The following is a 24,963-nucleotide window of genomic DNA, read 5'->3' as shown; positions in this document are numbered from 1 at the left end:
GAAGGAAACAGCCCAAACGCAGTGTACTTTTTCACTGCAATCGCACGCCGCAGTTACTTCTTACTTCTCAGTGAAAAAAAACACAAACGAGCTGTAATCCAAGAAAAAGGAAGCCCCAAGAACAAGCATTAAAAGCATTTGTTAATCAAAGGACTAAACATATAGGAAAGTTTTCATTTCTTTGACTTTCGTATGTTATTTCCATACAGGAAAATAAACATGAAGCTCTCCACAGATGATGTAAATGTCTTACCCTGGCTCAGGACAGCTGCTGTTCTGAGAAACAAACCAAAACGAGCTGATCATTTGAATTCCCTTAAAACTCAAAATATCGGGCCAATTAAAGCAAAGTAGAGCTTACAGTACAGTTTAGCAAGCCATGCCTAACATCTTCGTGCACTTAAAATTTTTAATTTAATTAACTTTACCTGTTAAGCTTACAAGAGAGAAAAAAATACAAACTTATTTTCTCCTAAACCCTGAATTATCAGGTCCAAATCCCTATACAAGAAGTAATAAAAATAGTTTGGTTTCTGGTAGCAATAACAAAAATGAGGGCAAGATTAATTCTTACACTTTTATGGCAAACAATCTAAAGCAGATGTTTGAGAATAAAAGCGAGATGTCAAAGTAGTTAATAAGAGCTTTTCAAAACCAAACACAACAAGACAACTTGCAGCTTTATGTGCTTATATAAAACTCTAAATCATCTCAGTCAGCTTCCACCGTTAGCCCTTCTCTATTCTCTGGAGCTTCACAATAACCAAAAAAATGCTATATTCAAGTCTAAACTACTACAGATCTACACCTTCCAAAGGCAGGTACAAAGCTGCAAGTGAGCTTTGCTGATTAGAGATCAACTGCTGAATCAGGGCCTCTGTGAGCAGGAATACATTTCCATCGTTTGAATCGTCACAATATCCAGAATAAAGTTCCTAAAGTTTACAAGAACAGATTTTAAATATATCTTTAAAAGTCCAGATCATTTCTTCTAGAATACTCAGTTTTAAGACAGAGATCAAACTTCACATAGTAAGGTCAAAAATCAACATAAGCATTCCTTAGAATCAGACTTCAAATATCTATTTGAAGTTATCCACACTTTGTTTGCGAGTTCAAAGAATTGCTGATCATAAAGCAAACTGGAAGATATTAAATCTTCTAAGTACAAATTTCACAAAAGACAATGCGTGCATGCAGGAGAATTGAGTCCTTCCACATTTAATATGGCAAAAGTTTGTGTAAGGTAACCATAAGCACACCCTTTTCAAATGAAACTAGCTTTTATTGTGAACACGAAAGACACTGTGTTAACTTAAAACACCGTTCACTTAGATGTGCTTTCCAAAACGCCTTAAGCGGGATTATATTGATTTAAATAAAGTAAATTAGGCAAGTTTTTGCACTCAAGCTTCCCACACAAATAGGATTTGCCAAGCCTTTTGAGTCTAATCAGTGGTACAATCATACAGGTACACAAGAGACTGACTAAGCACGCGCACACATTTCTGGACTCACCAGCACGAGCTGCTTTTGGGCCGACTACGAAAAGCTGCCTCGCAAGCCAGTCAGCCTAAACCTCCATCTACCTGGAAGCCATCCATCCAGCTACAGTGGGCTACTGCGCATCTGCATCGCCGTTCCACTTCATTACATGAAACACTAACCCCTTCTTGCAGGCATGGGGGTAACTGATACCGTATCAGTGAAGTCCATGGGAGCAGATCAGAAAGCCTAGAGTTCATATGAATAATAATATTTTGTTGCATTTCCTTTCCCAAGTGCAGGCAGTCGGGGGATATTCTCCTCCTCCTCCCCAGCCACCTTCACTGCTGGACTATAACCACGTTAATTCCCTCATGCCAAGGCAAGCTGTTCAAGAAGCTTTCAGCATGTTTGGCTTGATAATCCAGGGTGGGATTTTTCTTATTTGCTTTTTTGATTTAAGCATCCAAGATTTAACAAAAGAGAGAAAGGTAAGACGTGCAACTCTCATGAAAATTATATTTTCAGCAAGAGATAGCAAGTCCATACCTAAAAGCTTTTAAAAGAACCCAAACAGCTTAAATCACCACCAGCCTAAACAGCTTTGCCCTAGAGCTCTGGACATAAACTTTTACCAACCAATAATAAAGTGAAAATCATGTTTTTGCCTTCTGTTTCACATTAATCTCAGGTCGCAGTTAAACCACAACACCGCATCAACTTTTCTCTCCTGTCTCCTTTTCACAGCCATCGCTGTGTTGTAGAAACACTCATTGCTAGGATGGAGCATTGGCACCTGGTGTGTCCGAGATCTACAAGGAAAAAAGACTGCCAGAGCTTAAAAGCAGCTCACCTTACGAAGCCGCCTAATCCCCAGCCTCGGCTACACGAGCGGCCATGCCAGCCAGCTCCGGGGCATTAGCAGAAGCAGGGAGTTGCAGCAACTGTTTGTGCTATCGAGAGGAGGAAATTCAGACTTTGTTCATTCTTTCATATCTTAGATTTAAACCAATACCAAAAGGCAACCGTTCAGTGATACAAAGCGCACCCTATAATTCATACAGCCAGTTGACTCACAGCAAACCGGCAGTCCAGCCAGGATAATGCGTCACAGAATGTACCTACATTTGTTTCTGTCAAGGGTTACAGTTTGCTTTTAATCATTTGTAATGCCTCGCAATGTACTTGGATGTGTATACTGTACATACACACAGAAGATTTAGTTTAAAAAAAAAAAACGAGTCTCAGTAATTAGGGACCTGATTGCAGTGCTCAGATGCTGCATTTTTAAATGAGATGCTTTTTTTGCTCACGGGTGTTTGTTACATATGCATATACACACTCAAATAATCAAGCACGAGAGTTAAACAGCTCTTAACAAATGCTATCACTGCACGTTTTGCAAGTCTCTAACACCCCGATCATGTGTGGATTTACGTGCAGGTTTCATTTACAGGCACATCAAGCCAACAAATCTATTTGCTATAAGGGAATTTCATCAGACACCTATTTGGGGCTTAGACACGGGCTCAGCAGTGTTGATCCAGCTCCAAAAACCACCCAGCTTTAAGCACCGGGGCAGCCTCTCGAGGCGAAAGGAGCAGCCCCACAGCGGTCGCTTTGTCTGGATGGCGGCCGGCGAGTCCGGTCCAACAACGCCCAGCAAGCCTAAACGTGACTGCGTAAACCGAGCCCATCCGTTTCGCTGCAATTACCTATGGCAATAAACACAATGGCCTAGGAAGCTGAGGCTTGCAGAAACAGGCCTCGAGAGAAGCAGCCAGCGCCCTGACAACCCCGACCTCGGCTCCATGTCCTCCGGCAGCTCGCAGTCAGGGCCCGGCCACCGGCACCTGCCGCGGCCCAGCCCGCGGAGCCGCCATGATCCCTCAGCAGGCCATGGGGACCAGGCCGCGCGTGGCAAGGACGAGTAACAGAGCGGGGAGCCGGGCCAGCAGGAGCACTTACTTGCCTCGTCTGACAGCACGTGCTTAAGGGATTTCTGGGTCAGGGCCAGGATGAGCCCTATCCTATGTGACCAAGCGCCTCTTTCGGTTTTGGGTCATAATTTTAACATGGCTATTTCAGTGGTAACGGTAGCTAGTCCACGAGGGCAGGCTTTTGTTCAGTACTCAGGAAGTGTATAGTAAGATGAATTTTACCAGATTACTAGGCCATTTTTGAAGCAAACACCCATTGGCATAAGGATTTTAAAAAAATATATTTAAATGAATGCTTGACCATGCCTCTTTAACCGAAGGTGGGCGTCAAGAGACTAATACAACATAAGAGATATAAAGAAGTATACAGGGCTTCCAAGTACTCTCTCAAGAGTAGTTTTTAAAAAATATTATATATATATATATTTTATATTTTTTTTACATAAAACATTTTAATTTTTATTATCTAAGCCCCAATTCCTTGGCCTGCACAAACTGAGAAAATAGTCCCACTAGGGACTATGGATAATTGGGTCCATTACTCATAACAAATAGATCAAGCATCCTCAAATAAGCTAATTTGCAGAGATAGTTTCCAAATTTCTCTACTCATGTCTTTAAAACTTTAAAAGGAAGATAGACAGTTATAAATCATACAAACACACAGCCTCAGTGATCCATACCATTTTAAGAAGTAGACCATAGAAGCCGTTCACTGTCATAGCCACTGAAGTAATTGTATTTACTGAAGTAATTGTATTTACTTCAGTGTCTTATTTGAATAAATCATATCTCAGCATTTGGCAGTACACTTGACATTTGCCTTTACAGTAAAAGAAAAAATTGCAAAATGCAATGCAGACAAACCACAATCCTCTGTAAATTGATGTTCAGGGGCATCAATATGGGATGCACCTAATCACATCAAAACAATAGAAGAAAACTTGCTTTCTTTCAAAATCCACATCAGATTTCTTTAATTTCTGTATTTACTAAACTGTATAAACAGAAAAACAGTGGTTCAATGCAATCAGTACAGTTCCATTTAAAGAATAACACATCACAGAACTCTTAAGTCTTTTTGGAAATACCTCTGCTGCTCAGAAGCACTGGCCTTCCACCAGTTGCTGCTCCACATGCTATTGCCAATCAGCTCCATTTGCTGTAGCGCATTCCAAAGTTTACTAATTAATCTCTGCACTAAACCCCACCAATGGCTGGTTGCCATTTGAAATGATCATCATCTTTTATTTAAAGACATAGTGACCCTATGGGCTAACTCAGACCTTATTTGAAAGCAAGGTGTTGCAAGTTTCAGGTAACTAGATCCACTTCAATATCAATATCAAATATGATGTTTTTTCTACTGGACAGAGAAAACCTCTTGATACAATTGTTAATAGTTTGAGTGCCTATACTAGACGTACTATGTTATTTCAACATTAACTGTCAGGAATCGAGAAAAATCTTACGCTTTCATCTAGGAGTGACATTCAGCAGAGAGTACGAGATGCAAAGTCCTGGAAGAGAGCACTTCTCTCTTGCAAAACAATGTATGTGCTTTGAAGTCATGTGTTTTAATGATTCCAGCTTATTGCTACATTTCATATGAGGTTTTAAATATTGATTTCACACAGTCCAACCACTCGCACTATTGTTGTAGGCTGCTCTCATTCAGCAGTGCATGCGAGCTCTGTGACCTTCACAATGACCTCTACAAAAGCAGTTGTGCATTTTAGTGTGGTGTAAATCCTCACAGACAAGTCGAACCTGTTCTTTTTGGCATCCAGCCCTTTAGATGAATACTCTGCTGAGATTTATTATGAAAGGGGAATGAAGGGGCATTATTGCACAACAGCCATCCCTCTCATACAGAGAAGTTCTATCTTTTACAACTTCTAAAGACTTTTAAATAAGCAGATCCTCTTAATTACACAAATCCTTCTTTCTTCTCACCAATTTTCTGCAATTAAAATTCACTGTGATTTACAAAAATGTAGACATGCCCAGAAAAAGCATGTGTGCTAAGGTGTTTTATATTATCATTAATAAGTAATATTCATACTTCCTGTTACTATACACGAGGGATTAGTGTTTCCTAGCACGCCATTCAGTTACAACACTGAAGTATTATTCCACATTGTAGCAACATACACTGCCCTAAAAGGGTCCATTAATTATTTTTGTAATGCCATGAAGTTGCTGCAGGATATTAGACTGTCTCCCTAAGAAATACACTCCAATAGTAAAATGATGAATGACAACATTTGCAGGTTTTTAATTAGATTCCAGAGGAGTAAGAAAGCTTTGTCAAAGTTATTTTCCATGGCCTTAGTTTAATACTTTGCATGTCCTTATGCAAATTAAAAATTAAAAATAATATAAAAAAATCAAGATTAATTGAATTTAAAATATAAAAGTATATAAAGTATAAGAGCGACAGATTCTATAAATTCAATCAATCTGCTGGAACGGTCAGAGTAGTAACCATAGCATTCACATTATCCACGTTCCTTATGGTTTCCTAATTAGTTCTTCAACAAAACTTGTCCTAATAGGGAAGGTGGGGAAACCAAAACAAAAAACACCCAAATAAAGTTGTATTCATACTCTAGGCCAAAAATTCAAGTTCAAACCGGCTTTACCTGGCAGTCAGTTGGTATCAACTGGAAATGAACTGTGATCGAAACAAACGCCCCCAATCTAAATCTCTCAGTTCCCCTGAAAACCTCCTTTCCTCTGCCAAGTGACAATGCACACAGACATACCTCAGACTGGAAAAACAGAGAACTGCTGTATCCCTCTCCTGGTCTCACACACACATTAACCCATGGGCTATGTCAGGTATAAGATCTCTCTCCCATTCCTCTAGTCTCAGCTGGCCATTCCTTAGCTTTCTTGCTCCTCCTTTTCTGCCAGCAAAATCACAATAGCGAAGACTTCCCAATACAAGTAAAAAACACACTGTCACCCCACCTTTCCCAGGTCCATATTGCACTTTCACAGCTCCAGAACTGCAGAGGTTTCTCTAACAGAAAATGCAGCAACAATTTTTACCATCTAAATTCACTTCCTATCTGTAGGTCCTCCATCTGCTACCTCAAGCACAGTCCACTCATTGACTTCCAAACCTGATACCACCACTAAGATGGATCGGAGATAGCCTAAAAATAAAAGACGACAAACCAGCGTGATCACACGGTGTTGTATTTAACAATTATGTATCCTGAGTTCTAACAAGACTTCTTCCTAACGAAGGAATTTCACATTTTGAAAAGCTGCAGTTGCCATGTACTCTTCATAAATAAAAACAAAAATGCAGCTATGTTTATACCTTGTTCTTCATGACCAACAGAACAGCACAGATAGCACCACTATTTTATTTCTGGCCATTAAAAAAAAAAAATCCCAAGGTTTTCAATCAGGTGATTAACAGACTTATTAACGCCAAGGTTGTACCTGGCAAACCAGCTACAAAGAAAGTTACTTACGTGGAGCTTAAAAGCAACCAACAGCTAAATGGATACAACACTCCTCAGGAATACTTTTGTATTTTATATTTTGCTCTAAGAATGAAGTATTTGTTTAATTTTGTATGTCGTATTCACTTAACTAACCAGATACAAGTTAGGTTAAAAATTAGCATTAAACAAATGCTGTACACAACGCTATCTGTAAAACTAAACTAATACAACATTGTGCTTTAGTATATACTGCACCTTCAAGGTGTTTTTTATCCCTTATTCCAAACAGATTTTAGAACTGCTTGATTTAAGAGAAATTCTTGGCCTAATCCTGTCTAGGCTTCAGATCCTACAGAAGTTAAAATGGGTATTCGACCTCAAGACATCATCCCACAAAGAGATACTTAGGGTGGATAAATGAAAACTGAATGGTTGAAGATGAAGGAGGCAGACAGTTTCCACAGTAATCCCCTGTACATCCTCCAACCAGCTCTCAAGTCAAGCCATCTTCCTCTCCCCACACAATGAATAAAACCCTAATAATGCTCCAGTGGGAACAAATGCAAAAGGGAATCCTTGGTATGCAGGCACAGCCAAGACAGTGCCAACAGACATTAAGCACCAGGATATAGATGTTGAAGATCTATGCCAAGTTCTCTTCTGTCAAGCAGACAACAAAGTAGCCCCCCAACTCTATCTGTGTTACAGCGTCCATGTGGCTGGTGGGAAATCCTTACAATAAAGCTCCTCAGCTTATCCCTTTTCTGGATTGTAGTCATGAGCTGGCTCAAATCTTGCTCCAAATGAAAGCAGACTGCCAGCATTCTTACTGCTGGTGCCACTGCCAGCATCCTTACCACCAACCTCTTCCAGAAACTGCTTACTTGGTGGAAAGGCAGAAGCTTCTTTGAATATTTACAAATTGATTATTCATCAAACTACACTCATCTAAACTCAAAGGGCCTACTGCAAGGCTGCACTACAAGCTGGGCATCTTTACATACATCCTTGGGACACACGTGGCTTTTCTTTTTATGCTAGCCATGTACTCATGCCCACAGGTACACAAACACAGGCAGCCCCGAGCCCTGGTGCCAAAGACCGCCTAACGATGGCAAGGATCAGATGCCTACATCGATCCCGGTTAGATCTGTCAGCAAGTCTACGCAGCACAGAGCATAAGGTCTTGTTTACTTGAGTACTGCTTATGACAGTCTCGCAGAGGATCACATTTCTGTGGTTCTCTTTCTGTGCTTTGGAGAAGAGAGTACCACTGCATTTATTTATGCCCCTCTTTCAAGAGATGAAACAGGAGAACAGACCTCAGACCTAACAATATGTGGTTCTTTGTTCCTGTCAGCAGCCCGCCATTCTAAATTCTTTCTCCCTCCAACCTACTCACCTGTTCTTCCTTTTTCCACCGTTCTCCAGCAATTCCCCAAGCACCACCTTTAAATGTACTGTCTGCCTTGTCCAGGATCTACTTCACTGTCCCACAATAACACGAGAATCGTTCTACTTACACAAACCCATCATTTCATTTCCTAGTAATCCTTGCAAATGTTGCAAGTTCCAGTGTCCTGGCCTCCGTCCAGCTAATTTAGATGGATGGTTCCACATGTGCTCTCTGTCCCTCCGCTTCCTGCCCGTACCACTGCGCGCATTTGTCTGAGCGAGCCAGAGCAGGTTTCTTTGTTTCCACAACATTTCCAATTATTTTATATTTTAAAGGACAGCCTGAATAAAAGGACAACATTCACACCATGATAGCATCCTCTAGGCATGAGGCAGGGGATGTTACTGCTCTGCTACACATTCTGCATGTCTGGCCCTCCCATTTCCCCAAAATACCGAGTTACCTGTGAGGCAACTGGAACAAAAACTCCAATAGCCAATTCTCCACTCTGATATATTCCATATTTACATTTTTATTCTTTAAAAAAAGAAAAGAAGAATAAAGACAAGCCAAACTTTCAAAGATCAATGCACTTCTTCATGAGGATGACTTCTTTCATTAGTATCCGGTGCTGACAATATTCCTTTCCAGCAACACCCCGACTGACACACTGAATCCAGACTAGGTATGTATGGGGAAATTCACCTTTTCATGTCCAACACTGATTGCCTAAAACAATATTCCCTTCTCCCACCCTCTGCACCTGAACAAACATTCTTCGGGAAAATTCTTATTGAAGTCTTCTTGGTAGAGAACATTGTCTCTTTGATCCAAAATATCTTTCACTGCAAGTGCCCTAGTACAGTGAGTGCACCTTGGATGACTACTGACTATTGAAAACTAACACCCTCAACACACCTTTGAAACACATCTTTATTTTTAAATGTATTTTTAATTTGTGTAAGTGTGCTATTTTAAAGCTCAAAAGTTGACTCCTTCGAGACCTTGTAGCAAGCACTTATTTGTCCACTGTGCTCATTTAGGTACAAGTATAGATGTGGAGAGAAGGTGATTAATACACACGCACACCCAGCATGACCTTAATCAACACGCTGAACATTTCTGCTTCTTATAGAGGATTAATATATTAATAACAATGGGGTATCTCATAACAGGGATTTAATCAAAACAGAAGATGCTGTGGGGAACAGAGGTCCTGCACACATGCCCCTGCCTACAGCCAGAACCCTTGTTAAGAAGTACATGGGGCGTCACGTTCAAAACCATCTACACGTGCCCACAATCCTGCTGCTCTTGGAGTCCAGACTTCTCACACGGAAACTCATCCAGCCAGAGGACTGCCAAAATGCTTGTCCCGGTTTCGGCTGAGAGTTAATTTCCTTCATAGTAGTTGGTATGGGGCTATGGTTTGGATTCAGGATGAATATAATATTGATACCACACTGTTTTAGCTGTTGCAGAGGAGTGCTTACACAGTGCTGAGGACTTTTCAGCTTGTCATACTGCCCTGCCAGCGAGGGGTGCACGAGGAGCTGGGAGGGGACCCAGCCAGGACAGCTGACAAAGACTGGCCAAAGGGATGTCCCACACCATATGGCATCGTGCTCAGCAATGAAACTTCGGGGGATTGGCCGGGGGGGCTTCTGTTTCTCGGGGACAGGCTGGGCATCGGTCAGCTGTTGGTGAGCAATTGCATTGTGCATCACTTGTTTAGATTTGTTTTGCTTTCTTCACCCTTCTTTCTTATTAAACTGTCCTCATCTCAACACATGAGTTCTTGCACTTTTTGTTTTTCAGTTCTCTCCTGAAGAGGACTCTCCATTTCTCAGAATTACTGCACCAGGACTCAATTGTGAACTCCCCACCACATCTCCTCTAGTGACCTTCTCCCACTACGATCACTACTCTTGGCCCTCCTCGCATGACATTTTAACTCTGGCAAGAATTTCAAAGCCAGATGTTGGCTGTACTTACCCAAAACTTGTCTGAAGAAGGCCCTGAGAAGAGGCAAAGAAGAAAATATAGGCTTACAGGAGATCTTCTAACCATGCTGCAAGGTGAACAGGCTTTATGACATCAGCAAACAGACAGTTCTGGTTCACTAAGAAATGGAGTAGCCAAGAATAAAAGTGATCTGTGAGATAAGTCTGCACACATGTGCCTAACAGGCAAGTGTCTCAAAACCAGACACAATCCAACTGACAGCTGACTCGGAGGAATCTGTGAGCCCATTAGCCCAGCTCTGCCATCCCAGACCACCAGCCCTCCATCAGGTAAACAACAAAGAGGATCAAGGAGTGACACAAAACTGCTTTGATCAGCAGCAACAGAAGAAAAGATTAAAAGCAAACCTGTAGTGTTTTCACAAATGCAGACAAGTGCTAAGAAAATGGGATCATGGCAGGAAGATCACACGTTCTGTGCACAAACACAAATTCACTCCTCTAGCTTGCCTAAATGGCTCTAAATCCTCTTTGCTCTTACTGCAGTTCCTTAAATACTCTTATTTCTCTCTTTAAATGATTTTTCCTGTCTAAGGAAAAAAGAGTCCTTTTATCAGTTGATGAATAAATTTCACATCTAGTCTGTAGACTGGAGACAGACTATCAAAGATTTGCAGAAGAAATCAATTCTTTTATTGTTAAGCAACAATTAGGATGTCTGGACTATTTCTCTAGATCTAAATTCTAAAATATTTAGTTCTGTGAAGTCCTCTTACCTAGTCGTCTCCAAGTACATAACAAGTTTCAGCAAGGAGGCTGAGAACAACCTGCTTTCTGCATCTATGGACTGCCATCACGTCAAGGTAACACACGGTTACAAAGCTCCCCCTAAAATGTAAAAGCAAAGGCAGTGAAGCACTGTCAGAGACTGCTGGGGAGCCTCCATCTTAGGAGGTCTCTAGGAACGGGTCAGCCAAGTCCCTGGCAGGACGAGCTGAAGCCTCACCGATGCTGCCTCAGAGCAGGGAGAAGGCGTCATGACCTCGAGCCCCCCACCCAGCACTATGATTATCCAATTCCCCAAATAACCACTGCAATTTCGGCATCAAAGTTGCTTATTTTATTCCTTTTTTTTCTTCCCTGGCCTAAAAGTCCACTCTTTCAGCGGAACTTTGGCCTTTCTTGATTTTTTGTATCATCTCTGCCAAGATACAACAAGACAGGTTACACTCACACTTTGAAACAAGGAACATATTTACTTCTGTTCCTGCCTATCCCTACCTTCTGGGATGTTGACTTTTAAACAGTGCACCAAGCACCACCATTTAACAATTTTTTTGCTTTAAAAAACGTGGTTCGGTAACTTTGCACCATTCTTTCAGCACAAACTTTAATATTGAACATTCATGATGTATGCAACTCTTGGCCAAAGCAGAGCATCAAAAGGGCATATATGTACTAAATTGTATCTTGTTAGAAAGAACAGCAGCACCAAAAAAGTTATATTGGAACAATCTATAAATGTGTTTACATTATATGAATGATTTGCTGTTCCTTCACAAGGCATGTAGGAAGTCAGCACTTCTCAAACGTGTAAAGTATTTCCATGTGCTTAAAGCATGATCTTTCCAAAACAAACAATGATTGAGAAATTTTTTATTATTCTTTATTTCCCTGCCAGCTGTTTTTTTGGACTCTCCTCTCAGCCACCTTCTTTCTTTCAGTCAGATCTCTCCTTATTGCTCACAGTAACACCTACTCAAGCAATAGCATTTTCAGAGCTATGTAAGACTCAGAAATAGGAAGATCTCCGCCTGATTTAAATGTCACTTGCCTTAGGTCAGTTTACAAAGTGTCTTTGTGCTATTGTAGCAAGTGGCAGGTCTGGCTGCTGGTGAGGGTGGAATTTGGGCACCGACAGGAGGACCTGTGAGCCAGTTCTCGCCGCCCTTTCCCGGTGACTGCTCCAGGACAGGCAGGGGAGCGGAGCTGGCAGCCTCCTCCCTGCGAGCCTCTTTCTAAATAACCTTCCTCACGCAACCAAGACATCGTGCTGCCTGACACACAGATGCACTTCTGCAACCTGATGGCAAAGAGGCAAGCAAGCCCTTGAGCAATTACATAAATCAAACGGGAGGAGAAAAAAAGTAAAAGACCAGTTCCATTCCAAAAAGAGGCAGATAAAGGGAAGATGTGCTCCGCTGCTGGCTACAGCCACCAACTTTAATAACACACACATTTGTCTCGTTGCTCACTCCTGTGCAATTAACAGCTTTGGCACTATTTCATTTACTGAATTCCAGTCATTACAGCTGTGCAAACTTATGGGCCCAATTCCTATTTATACTATATGTATATATAAACATGTGCTGCCTTAGCCATGTAAAGGAGCCTTAAAGCAAATGTACAAATATTTATTCTAACGGAGCAGTATAAAAGAGTCCTGCCATAAAACAGAATCGGGACAAGTGGTTCTGATTATGTCTGTGCACCAAACTGTTTAATTTTGACTATGGCATCTTTCCTAAGGCATTCCAAACAGTAATCCTGCAAAGAGATACAGGGAGATGCAGAACCCCATTTCCAAAATCCAGTCTCTTTTTGCAAGTCCAGCACTGTATAAATGAGGGGAAATGACAAATAATATCATTTGCCTTGCTTTTTTTTTCCCCTAAAAAATCTTACCTACATTAGGAAAAACATTGAATATAACTTGCTTAATGTTTACACACTTTGATATAATAGTAATTACACAGTAAGCCGAGAACCCAATTAAATATTTTAGACTTGAGTCTGCAGGTTGGAGTGCACAGGAAGCATTCTGATGATAGATCACTTTTAAATACAGTGTATCTGGCATACACTTCAAAAACAAAGTTCAAATATTTAAGCACAGTTCTGCATGTATGTGCTCGAATCCTAACACAACATCTTTAAATAGCAGGCCAGAGATTTAGTGAAACTAATATATTTACTATTGCTAATCATTCTCCATCATGCCACTCAGACGTCGCAGGCATATTGTGAACATAATCCTATGAGATTTAAGTGAGCAGCATGTGGTCACAGGACTCTACATCACTTCTAAATCCAGGTTGTTACCTCTAAACTGAATTCTGCCATTCAGCATTTTTGGTGTCCTTTCACTCGTGTCTGTATCTGTATTGTCAGAGGTGGTTCACATCCAGCAGCCATAATTTCTTCTCCCTTTTTGCTTTTCAGAAATAGATACCCTTCTCACCAAATCAATGCAATTTTCATTGCTGAAAACAACCTATTGTTAGTGACGACAAAAAATCAAAGCTAAAACAACATGCAATATTCTCACTGGGAGACAAGAAAGTGCTCAGAACTGCAGAACCCCACGAGCAGAGCTGGTGTTACAGAGCTGTACACATGCACCTGCCCTCCAAATGTGCAACCCCCCTAAATCTGCATTCCGAGGAAGCAGCTTCCATGGTTTGGCCAGCAGTGCTGCTTCTCTCAGCATGGCTGAGCACCACAAATCCCCTCACCAGCACATCTGCATTTCCTCTGCAGTGGGATGCTGCTTCATGGGACTGCTGCCCAGCCCGGTGCGTCCAAGCACTCAGCTGGGATACAGCTATCACGCACGCAGGCACCGCGACTGCAAGGGGAATGCAGAAGCGTCGTAGTATAGATTCAGCCACTGACTCCTGCTGGAGGTCTAGATAATGCTCAGTGTCACTGAAAATTTTACCTTTACATGCACGCTCTCTAAAGGAAGCATGCCTCTTCTGAGCGAATCCATACATCTAAACACTTCACCTCTTCTTGAAAATCCACGTTGTGATTCTAAACTATATAATCTTGTGAAAAGGGAATTATTCCACCCGGCTGCAAAAGAGACAAGCATAGTGGGAGCCTGATGAAGATTAAAAACAAAATAGCAATTAAAGTCAGGCTGGCATAGATTGCAAAGAAATCAATTCCATCTGAAGTGTTTCAGCCTAAAGATATACCAGCTGAGCTAACAGCGAGGGAAGGAAATGGGCTGGATTTTATTTTATCTTTTAAACTTTAGGCAAATTCTAAAAGCGCTTTAGTAAAACCAGCAAAACAACAAACAGAAACCCAAAACAAAACAGAGCAGTAAAAACTGGGAAGGCAAGGCTGGGAGGCTGAAACAGCTCCGCTCCCTGTCACACAGATGGGACGGCAAAGCACTCGCTGGAGCTGCAGAACAGTTGCAGCCTCAACAGCAGTGCTGTGCTCACTTCACTTACCTCCAAGTACCTGGCATATGTCTAGGGAACTTTGAAGGAGCACAACTGATTAAAAAAGTATTTTGAAAGACTTTTTTTTTTTTTTGCGTTTGGAACAGGATTTTGGATAATTGCTCCACAAGCTATAAAAGAAACAGGCTGAAAACCAGGAGCCGCCACTGAAGAGTTGTTTGCACAGGAAGCAATATTGTAGGAAAAGGCAATAACAAAGAACAGTTAATTTGACCTGAGCTGATGAGGTCAATGTTTTAAAAGAAAGAGCTTCACATAATGTAAAATAAGACCGCTCTTTCCCATTAGAATAATAGTGCAAGTGTAACGCTGCAAAAAAATCTATTCCCTAACACGTGTTCTGCTCAGCTGAGTAGTAACGTGCATTCCTGAGGTGTCCTAGACATCCTGTGTCTGACACAGATTCATTCCGGTGAAATACTGATTTGACTGCTCCCTCCTGCAAGCTTCGGCTGCTTCCGGCTGCAAGTTGCTCTCCCTGGCTTCCAGTTACCACTAGGCTCAGCCTACAAGAACTGGAATAAAACCCTGACGACATTCAGACACACACAAAGTTAAATGCAATGACGCTGCTGTGATTTAGACAGGGAAGAAGCTGGAGCAGATATTTCACTCTCCATTTGCTGCCATTCAGGGGTGCTGTTGACAGGAGATGGAGCCCAGCTTGGCCAAGAGACACCAGGTTAGGAATTCAGTAGGGCTGGATCCTATTCCTCCTTCCGCCGCTGGTCTGCTGTCTAATCCTGGGCGAGCACATCGCCTCCGGGCATCTGGTTCCCCTCCCTCCCACATCTATTTAAGCTGCAAATTCACGGGGGTAATGACCATCTTGGTAATGACGAAGCATGTCCTACATGCACTAATACTTCTATTAATAAATACTCCCACTGCTATTAAGTAATTAAACAAAACCAATGGCAAAGATTGAACAGTCAATGATGCACTATATTAATTTTGAGGTATTTGGATACAAAACGCAAAAGGAAAACTCTCCCAAGTGGTAGCTGACCAGAGGACACCTATGTTCTTTTCCTGCACATTTGGGCAATCCAATTAGAGGTAACTGAGTTTTGAACTGCATGAAATTACTTCAAGAATACCATCACCAGAGGCTAAGCCCCCTGGGAGACAAGGGGAAGGGAGCAAAAGTACAAAATAAAACTGGAAGCAACAGGGCATACAGCCTGAAAGAGACTGAAGATAGCACGCATTCGAAACAGTCTAAGGGTTTCAGACTTTCACAAATGTGTAAATAACTGAGTCAAAAGTGCGCATGTTCCCAGTTTCCAACGAATTAAAGAGGAGCTGAATACTTCCACGCTTCCACACATTTTTAACTACAAGGGTAATGTAAAGCACAGAACTACAAGCACCAAAAGGTTCCTACGGTCCTGCGAACACCAGGGGCACAAAAAGAAAACCAGAATTACTGTAACATAATGGATTCCTGCTTGCATTTGCAAGCTGCCATTAATGTGCAACGCATAAGAGCACCTCTTAGCTTCAAAATTAGCTTCCAGTTAAAGCCATCTCCCAACCAGAAATGGTCACTATGCTCACCAAGAAATGGAGGAACGGTTCTATTCCCAGACATTACGTTTGTTTTGCCCACCCCAATAAGCCATAGAAATGCTAAAAATGGCATTCATTTCTTATAACCTCTGCTCTTTTTGACTAGTACTAAAATGTAAAGTACGTGCATTGACAGGAAGCATTCTCAGTGCTATTGCAATAAGTATAATTAAGGTTATTATAATTTCTTTTGTAGCTTTACCCTGATTTGAGATTAGATATAATAAGACTAATATTTTAAATATTCATATATGCTAAAAGCCTGTTCCTTAATATGATGAGCGGAAAACTCTGAAGTGCTTTCTCCCCCACTTAGAGAGGCTAAATCAAACTGACTGATTAGGTGTGTACGCTTCATACATGGAAGACATAATTTACTGAAATAAATTTCAGAAGTTAATGAGAGCCAGTAGAAGGCAACTTAAAAGCAGCTCCTGTTTGAAGGGAGCAAAACAACAGTTTAACAAAAGGAAAAGCGAAGATGGAAACCCTACCTCCCTGATCTAATTGTCTCTCTCATGCTATAGGGGATGCTCTTGCTTAGCTTACCGGTTGCAGACATTCCCTCCTCCCCCTGTAAGCACAGGAACTCCACAGCACTCACACGACACCTTAGATGAGCCAACTTCCTTGAGCTTTGCCGGGGAGACTAGAATGGGCATGCCTCTTAATTCAGAAACAGAGAAACTTGTCCAATTATCAGTCAGGCAGAAGAACATCTCTGACCAAGACCATCCCAGGAAAACCACTCGTGTTCAAGCTGAAAAAAACAAGGACTGCCACAACTGGCATGTAAAGCCTTTGTGTAAACACCAGCTCCGGATTTGCCAGCATCTCGGCTAGCTTTATCTGGATTCCCTTCTTCTGAACACAATTAAGGAAAACATCCACCAGAAAAGGTCAGCGGCCAAACTACTAGGAAAAAATAAACACACTGGGGAAGAACATACGTGGTCACTTATAATCTGCGTGATGCCAAAACTCTTTACTGGTGAGCCCAGAAGGGAATTCTCACAGAAACAATAGTTCGTTTGCACAACTGTAGAGCCAAACAGAGCATTAATTAGAACTTAAAAATATCTATATCTCCATATTACCCTACAGCTGCCCCACCAATCAGCGGTGCAAACCCCATGGCTTAGAGGAACAAAGCTAGAGCACCATGAGGTGCTGCCCATGACAAGCAGCACAACAAAAGCTCTACCAGCTCCACCTATTTCATGTGTACAATTAAACAAAGTAGATGGCCTGTGCATCTCAGGATTTTAGAAAAACTCAATTGGAACATATTAAGTATTTCACAAGGTGAGCCTCAAGGTAGAGGAATTCACCCAACGCTGTCACTGGGTCAACAACTGCACTAAATCTTACACGACGAGCACTGTTGCTTTCTACAAAACCCCATTCTGAGCTGAACAACTGGCATTCAACTACAGTAACTTTTCAAAAGGCATCCCAGTCCTGATCTGAAACCATCAGGAATTAGAGATTTCATCACATTCCACTGTCAATTCTAACAGCGGGGCCAGCTAACCACTGGAACATTGTGAACTTTAAGGTCTCCTTTCTTCCCTCAGTTCCTATTTGTTTAACTAAGGTTACTGGTTCTTGCTACATTTGCTGTTGTGCTGTTCAGACCTGGCATTTTCTGTATTGAGGAGGTACTTAATGTACATTGAGTCATGTCTTAACTTTCTCATGAACTAGAGGCAGAACTCACTACAAAGCATATCCTACCACCTTTGGATGAACCTTCGTTGCTTTTAGTTGTTGTCTTTACGTTTTTCCCTTTCAAAATGCAGTCAGCAGAGCGCTTCAGTGCATGAGTCTTTCCAACACTGCCTTCAGCAGTCCCTTCCTATTTGCTGCACTACTATTTATATATCCAAGGCTTACACACATGCTGTGGTTGAGGGTCAAATTCATTTACATGCTTAGCTAAACTTCCAAATACTCCTCACAGAGCCCATTATTTATTATTCTATTTATAATTTTGCATTTAGCCATATTAAAACATCTCATTCAAAGGAGGCCAGCTTTTCAGAAATGCCCTGTAAAGCGCCAACTTCCATGTCATCCATAGAAATTCATCATCTGCTTCCAAACACTGAACCGTGTCCTTCCATGTCCCTTCTGTACTTACCCACAGAAGTATTCCCATGCTTGTGGTAACCAACCACTACTTTAGGAATTACAAGGTAGCCAGTTAATTCATTTAGTGTGCAGAATATCAATATTGTTATTATTATATAATGTCATTTCTATAAAATTTTAAAAACCAATGTCGGGTAATAATTAAATGAAGCACCCTATAAAGAAAATATGGAGAGAGTCATCATTCTCAACCAAACCTGTAATTTTATCAGTGCAAAATCAATTTTGCTAATCCATTTTCCTTAAGACACTAGTCACAATCTTCAAATAGTCCTAACCTTAAACATTCAACTTTTTTTTTTTTTGTCTTTTTAATCTAAGACTATGGTCAGTAGAGGAGGGTTGTTTGTTCATCTGGGACTGAACAAATAAAATTACTCTTCTACTCACACCTTCTGAACACCAATAAAACAATGATCAGTTACCTGGAGTATGTCCTCTTATTCCGAATGTTAAGATTTAAATGTCACGATGCTAGAAATCTCCTCATCCCAGTCTTTCATGTTTTTTGAACGAAGTTTACTTCAGGCTGCAGTTTTGAAATGTTTGCTACTACACAATACTATTTAAAATCCATTTACAAATGCAATGGAAAGTATTTCCACTGTCCTCATCATGCAGCATAAGCTACATGGAAGCTTAACTTAGCCCTCCAAACTAAGCTGGAAAGACCAACAGCTTTAAAAAAAAATCTAAGAATATATTCTAACAGCTAGACAAAGTAGAGGCATTCAGTTAGAATATTTTTTAAGCAGAACGCCTAACACGTTCTGTCTAGTAAATGTCACAGCAAAAAAAGAAAGAAGAAAGAAAAAGTTAGAAGATATAGTTTGTACTACAGAAATATAAGAGAACAATCTGCACAAGTTTGCAAGAGCCGACACTACTTTTGGAAAAGCAAGCTGCAAATGCAATTATATTGTAAACTCTTCGGGGGAAACAGACACAATGAACACAGCACAGATATCCCTGACAAATCAAATTGATTAATTGATGGGAGACTGGTTTGATACAAAAGTTTTTGCTTCGTTTACTTTCTGGTTTGTTAGGGGAGGTAGGGAATGTTGGTCGTTTTCAAGACATCATTTAGCATTATCAAGTCTAACGCATAAAGTCTAAGAAAAGTGCAGGGATTTTTAAAAAAGCAGGGGACAAGTAAGGTGCAAAAAAAGATTAGTAATTCCCGCTCCCAGCCCAAGCCCCCCAGATAAAACTTGAATTTTATTATTATTTTTAAACATTTCCACACACCAGCTGATGTGTACTTGTGCCACGTTGGGATAAAAAACAGGAATGCTGACAGATCTTCAGCTGTCACTACAGAAGTAACACATTTGAAAAAATACTTGTTGCTTCCTAGATTCCAAGAGCAATGAAAACAGCATCCTTAACCATTTCCACACTGTTTGTCTCACACTCGGACTACTTCAGTGCTCCAAGTAAACATTAAAAAAGTGCAGTCTTGTCTTGAGCTACCAAAATTTCAACTTCCAAAACTGTTACACAAATGAGAGAAAAAAGCATTCAAAGTACAGCACCACTTTGCAGGGAAAAAGGTATAGCTTGTTTTGGGGCAACTACGCAATGAAAAGGTTTCATACATTCTAAGTAGCAGAATGATGAAATACTTTGACTGTTCTCTTCCAATTATATAATTAGAAATTCATCTGTTTCATATAATATGCAACTCAGGTTTAAATAACCTCTAAGTTTCATGTTAGGAAATCTTGGCTCTTTTGAAAGGCGTTCAAAAAAAGAAAGAAGCAAGTCTTACCATTTTGATGCCAGTGGAAAACGTGACTGGTTTGACAGGTTTGGGTTTTTCCAGTTGCATTTCTAGCTGAGTAGATCTGTCCTTATGCTGAGCTAAAAGCAGCGAAGCAGGAAGGCTGGAGCTCTCCTGCAAGCATACAAATAACAAAGCTGAGTGCTAAAACAAACTAAATACAAATTAATGCTGCATCTACTTGAAAACCGTAAGTTGTGTCTGAAAGGCCATCACCAGCAGTGAAGTGTAATACTGAGTATCCTCTGTATGAAAAACAGTTTACAGAAAACGATCATTTTCAGTAATAAGAAAAAGCTGCAGTAACCCCATAAATCAGAGTAACCTGCAAACAACCATTTTTATAGAATCCACATTAAAGACAATATAACAGGCTCCTTATTCCAAATAGCCAATGCAACTATATTTATTAAAATTATAAAAAAAAAATAAAACTTAATCAGAGAAGGAATAATACAAAGTAGTATAACTTGGATCAGATGTTTATCTAAGACACATTCTTTCTACCAATGAACTCAGACCAGTTTGAAATTGTTTCCCATTAGATTTCACCTGAGGCCGTTTGGAAATGATCCTTGCTCTGCTTTGCACAATGGCACTATTGTAAGTGCAACCAACAGCATATTTATTTTCTCCTTCACCAACTTATTTTTAGGGAAGCCAGCCAATTTTTTTAAAAATATATAAAAGTAATAAAATGAATAGTTAAGCAAATTAACTGCTAAAACTCTCGTGTTTAGGCTACAACAGAATGATTATTAACATACATCTACGTACCACATTCTTGAGAGAGTCAGAAAATTATTGGCCAAGTAGGTTGCTAATAAACTAACGCGACTATCCACATGCATACTGAATTCCTCTAGATTTCCTAGCTAGAACAAAAGTAAAGTTGAGAGCAAAGAAGTTCAGAATGGATTATGCCCAGAGATCTGTAGTGCAGAGTTTCTCATAAGGCACTCAAACCAAGCAAATATTGAACTATGAATCATATTTGCTACTCACCAAAACCAACCACACTGTAATATACTGTACTGGGATTTATTTATGAACTTAAAACAGTTCGGGGGAAGGAGTTAGGAGTTTTAATGCCATGAGATGCCTTGCTGTTCTCATAGTATCCTGGAAAAATCTCCCAAAGTCATCACAAAGCTTGGTTATGCTTTACACCTACTTTGCCCAACGCTGTCACTCCTCTTTGCATGTCATTGTTTGTTACACTCATTTTGTCTTACGACTAGATTGCAAGCACTGAAAGCAGGAAAATCTCACATGAGATCTGCTCCAGAATGACCAATAATGTAAGACACGGGATCCTACTGAAATTTCTGCAGTTCCCCAGGTGGAAAAGGTTTAAAAATCTAAATTGTAATGATAAGACACATCTGATTCCTGTACAACCGAGAGAAAGTTTGGACCACAAACACATTAGTTGACAGTTTTGTGTCTTCACAACACTGTACACGTCCATAACCACCAGGCAGACCCTATGTGCTGCTTGCTGGCAGCAGAGTTTAAGGATGCTGGTTTCTTTTAAATTTCAGATTTAATATTCTGAAGAGTGGGAATTATTCTCTGGTTTATTTGACCCTCTCATATTCCTTAAACATTCACTGCATTTCTAGCACAATAACTAAAGGAAGCCGGTTTTTGTACTAACTTCTCAACAGTTTCGCATTAGCACAATGGTCGGCAACCAGATTACACAACTGTGGGAAATCAACACCGTGCCAGCAAGCCACCACATTCACAGTTGTTTGTCCTTTCTAATATGCACATAGTCCTCCTGTTAACTATTAACGCAGAAATAGACAGAAATCAAAGATCCAATCCTGTAAGCATTTGTCCATACCAGCAATTTTCTGTATGGGAAAACAAACCGTGTAACAGCATGAACAAAGCCACTTACACACAAACATTTCTGAAAGATTTCTCTCAAGAACCCTGAGGTTCTGGCAAAAATGGGGACACTTGACATCTTTAAGGCACCCTGCCCTTTGTTTGTTTCCAAGCTAAGCCACGGCCCAGGGAAAACCTGCCTCTTTGTCAAGTGCTGCAATGCCATTCTGCTCCTGCCTGGGAAGCAGAGGCTCTCAAAGAGGTAAGTCCAAGTCCCACAACACAGAAGACATCTAAGAGCAGTTCTATAACCCTTTGTATACAGATGAGTTTATACAGTAAATAAAGGAAGTGCTTTAGTATTTTACTAAGCCCTTATTACCCACGTTTAGAGAGTTAGAAAATAAAATAAACCACACATCCCTTGCAATAAAATGTAAAATACATTTGAGACTGCAAGTCTAAATTACAACAAGGTGCCGTGCTTTTCAAGTGGGAGGTTATATTGTAAAAGGGGTCACTTATAATGAGGGCAACATAAAATCTGCTTAACTGAGCAGTGGGGGGCAAAACGGACAAGAGGTAACAGAGTAGGACTGGGAGCCAGGGCACCTGATTGCTCTTCCAGTAGCCTGGAGTGCCTGGGGTGCCTGAAAGCCTTGCTCGCCTTTCCAGCACATCACACTGGCCTTCTCCTTCCTTCCCAGCCAAGCTCTTGGAGCCTGGGTCTTGAGGCCAATCCTTTCTGCAAGACTACTGAGCTCCCTCCCCAGGCTGACCATTATCCAGAGCCTGCTGCACGACATCTTAAACACCAAACATTTCTGTGCCTTTTCCCCTCCCCCTGGACTCACCGAATTATAAGCACCTTGAAAACAGGACAGTGCACTTGCGCACTGTTTTGTAAACAGCTGAGGCCTTTATTCACTCTAACACAATAAATATGTATTAAAAACCATGGATCGCCTCAGTCAGGGCTTAAGCACCAAAAGCAAAATTCTCCTCTTGAAAGTGCGTGGGGGTGCTCAGTCCTCACACTCTTCTCTTACAAGCCCACAAGCTGTCTGCTAGTGACAGTTTAGTACCTGAGGACTACCTTGACATCTCTACACACTACACAAGAAATTTGCCCTAGATTTTCTCTTAATGCCCAGTATGGGAGAGAAAAAAAAAAAAAAATTGAAAAAATCACCAAGAGCCAGGTCACAGTGGCTGCAGGTTCCAAACACCAGGTGATGCATCCAAAAGAGAAGATTCAAAATCTAAGGGTGAAACGTTGGCCTTCCCACCTTCCTCTGTGCTCACAACCCTGCCAAGCCACTGCTTTTGCCCCTGGTATCATAGTAGCACTGCAGCCAGAACTTAAACCTTGCGGTTTTGGTACAGTACCAGCAGGCAGAGATGTGAGATTTTTAAACTGTAATTCCTTACATTGCTCCTTATGCTTGCTTTTGCTGCGTTTCTCAAAGAGAGCACACATTTCAGCTTTACTTATGATCGGCTTCATCTTCAGATTTGTAGCACAGCATTAGAGGGATTTAAGAGACCATAGGAAATGTTTATTTGTTTAACAACTGCTGGTTTTCCAGAGACTTTGTAAGTCATTGTACAAACACTTCAGTGCTGGTTTTATAAACCTTTAGTATTACAAAACAAGTTTAGGCCCAAATCTAGGGTGACAGTGCTCCTTCATAAACAGAAACATAACTTAAAATTGCCCAGTTTCCTTCCTCAGCCTTTAAAATCACCTTTCTGTAGTTTTTAGAATATTAAGGAATTTTAATAGCAATACATATGCAATCACAGTTAAAACTACCTATTTTGGTCATGTTTTAAGGATTATTTATAACCATTCTTTCCCAAGCCATCTGGTGAAGTAGGTTTCCAGTAAAACCAACTGCTGTGTTAAAGAACAACACTGATCTCTAGTAAATTAAGAGTGTGTTTTAGAGCAGGATTGAAGTTAGTCAGAAACCAGTTCAAAATCCCTTTTCTGAGACATTAAATATCCTAGTGCAGCTTTTATGAATTGATCCATTACTTAAACTATTCCTAATTATGTGGCCTGTAAGCACCTTGAAAGTGAAAAGAGACTGCTGGATGCAAAGTTATGGACTTGCAGGATTCTCAAGGAACCCTTCTACTTATCTCTGCTTCTGTCTACAAAGTATGTAACACCAGCTCCTTTCAACAAAACCAATGAAATGCTGCCAAGTCTCCTGGCTTTGAAAGTGACAGCTCTTCAGGAGAGCTCCAGAATCTCCTGAACTGCACATCAGTGCTCTCTCTTCAAGTCAGCACCTTCTGTTTTGGTTCAAAGAGGAACTATTTTTCCTGGAAAAGTAGAAGAGCATCTACAGCTGGAATAAGAACTGAGCATACAAAGTAGGAATTAATGTTACGAGATAAACTGGAATAAGAGAAATTCTGAATTAACATCTGCCATGCAGCTTTCAACCACATACTGACAAAACTGCACACTGTGTAACTACATGCACACATACGTTGTTCTGATTTGCTTCGATGTTATACACCGACTGTTATCGTGGGTGTTAGAATGTGTGTGTATGCATGTCTACACACACACACAAAAAAAAGCCCTGAGATGTGAGTCTTGTTTACAGAACAAGTATTTACTGAGCTTCTCTATAGCCACACATCGTCAGTGGATTTCAAATACAGAATCAGTAGCAAATTAAGCCAAAAACAAGATTAAGACCATTTCCAGGAGTAGCTAAGTTCCATACCCAACCTATCATTTAGGTGCTCTGACTCAAAGAGTTGATTAATGTTCAATTAACTCATGAGAATACTGTCCCTTGTTTTTTACTCCTCCACTGCAGAGGTGATTGAGCTCATGGAGCAGCTCCTGATTACTGCTTTGCTTCAGCACACCAGACTGTCGGCCACAGCAATTCAGGGCTGCTTAACAAGCAAACAGTGGTAGAACTTCACATTATGCCTGAAGCAACTTCGGAGCTCCTCTCTACACCCTCAAACTCTGTGATCAGACATTCACCACAACATATGCAACCGTCATCAGCTGAAGGCAATAGAAGTAGGCAGTTGCATGGGCTAACACATGGCAGAACTCATTCATTATA

General features: G+C 40.8%; 1 protein-coding gene across 2 annotated transcripts in view; it reads right to left on the bottom strand.

Annotated features, from left to right (window-relative positions):
* Positions 1-24,963, bottom strand: part of MNAT1 (MNAT1 component of CDK activating kinase) — a 124,589-nt gene that overhangs the window by 47,820 nt on the left and 51,806 nt on the right. For both annotated transcript variants that reach the window (XM_040560555.1, XM_040560556.1), the window contains exon 6: positions 20,009-20,134. In XM_040560555.1, the coding sequence (XP_040416489.1) occupies positions 20,009-20,134 (126 nt within the window). The remainder of the gene's footprint in view (positions 1-20,008; positions 20,135-24,963) is intronic.

The sequence above is a fragment of the Cygnus olor genome, chromosome 5, assembly GCF_009769625.2.
Source record: "Cygnus olor isolate bCygOlo1 chromosome 5, bCygOlo1.pri.v2, whole genome shotgun sequence".
In the NCBI taxonomy this organism is placed as follows: domain Eukaryota; kingdom Metazoa; phylum Chordata; class Aves; order Anseriformes; family Anatidae; genus Cygnus; species Cygnus olor.
This window is presented reverse-complemented; position numbering and strand designations above follow the sequence as displayed.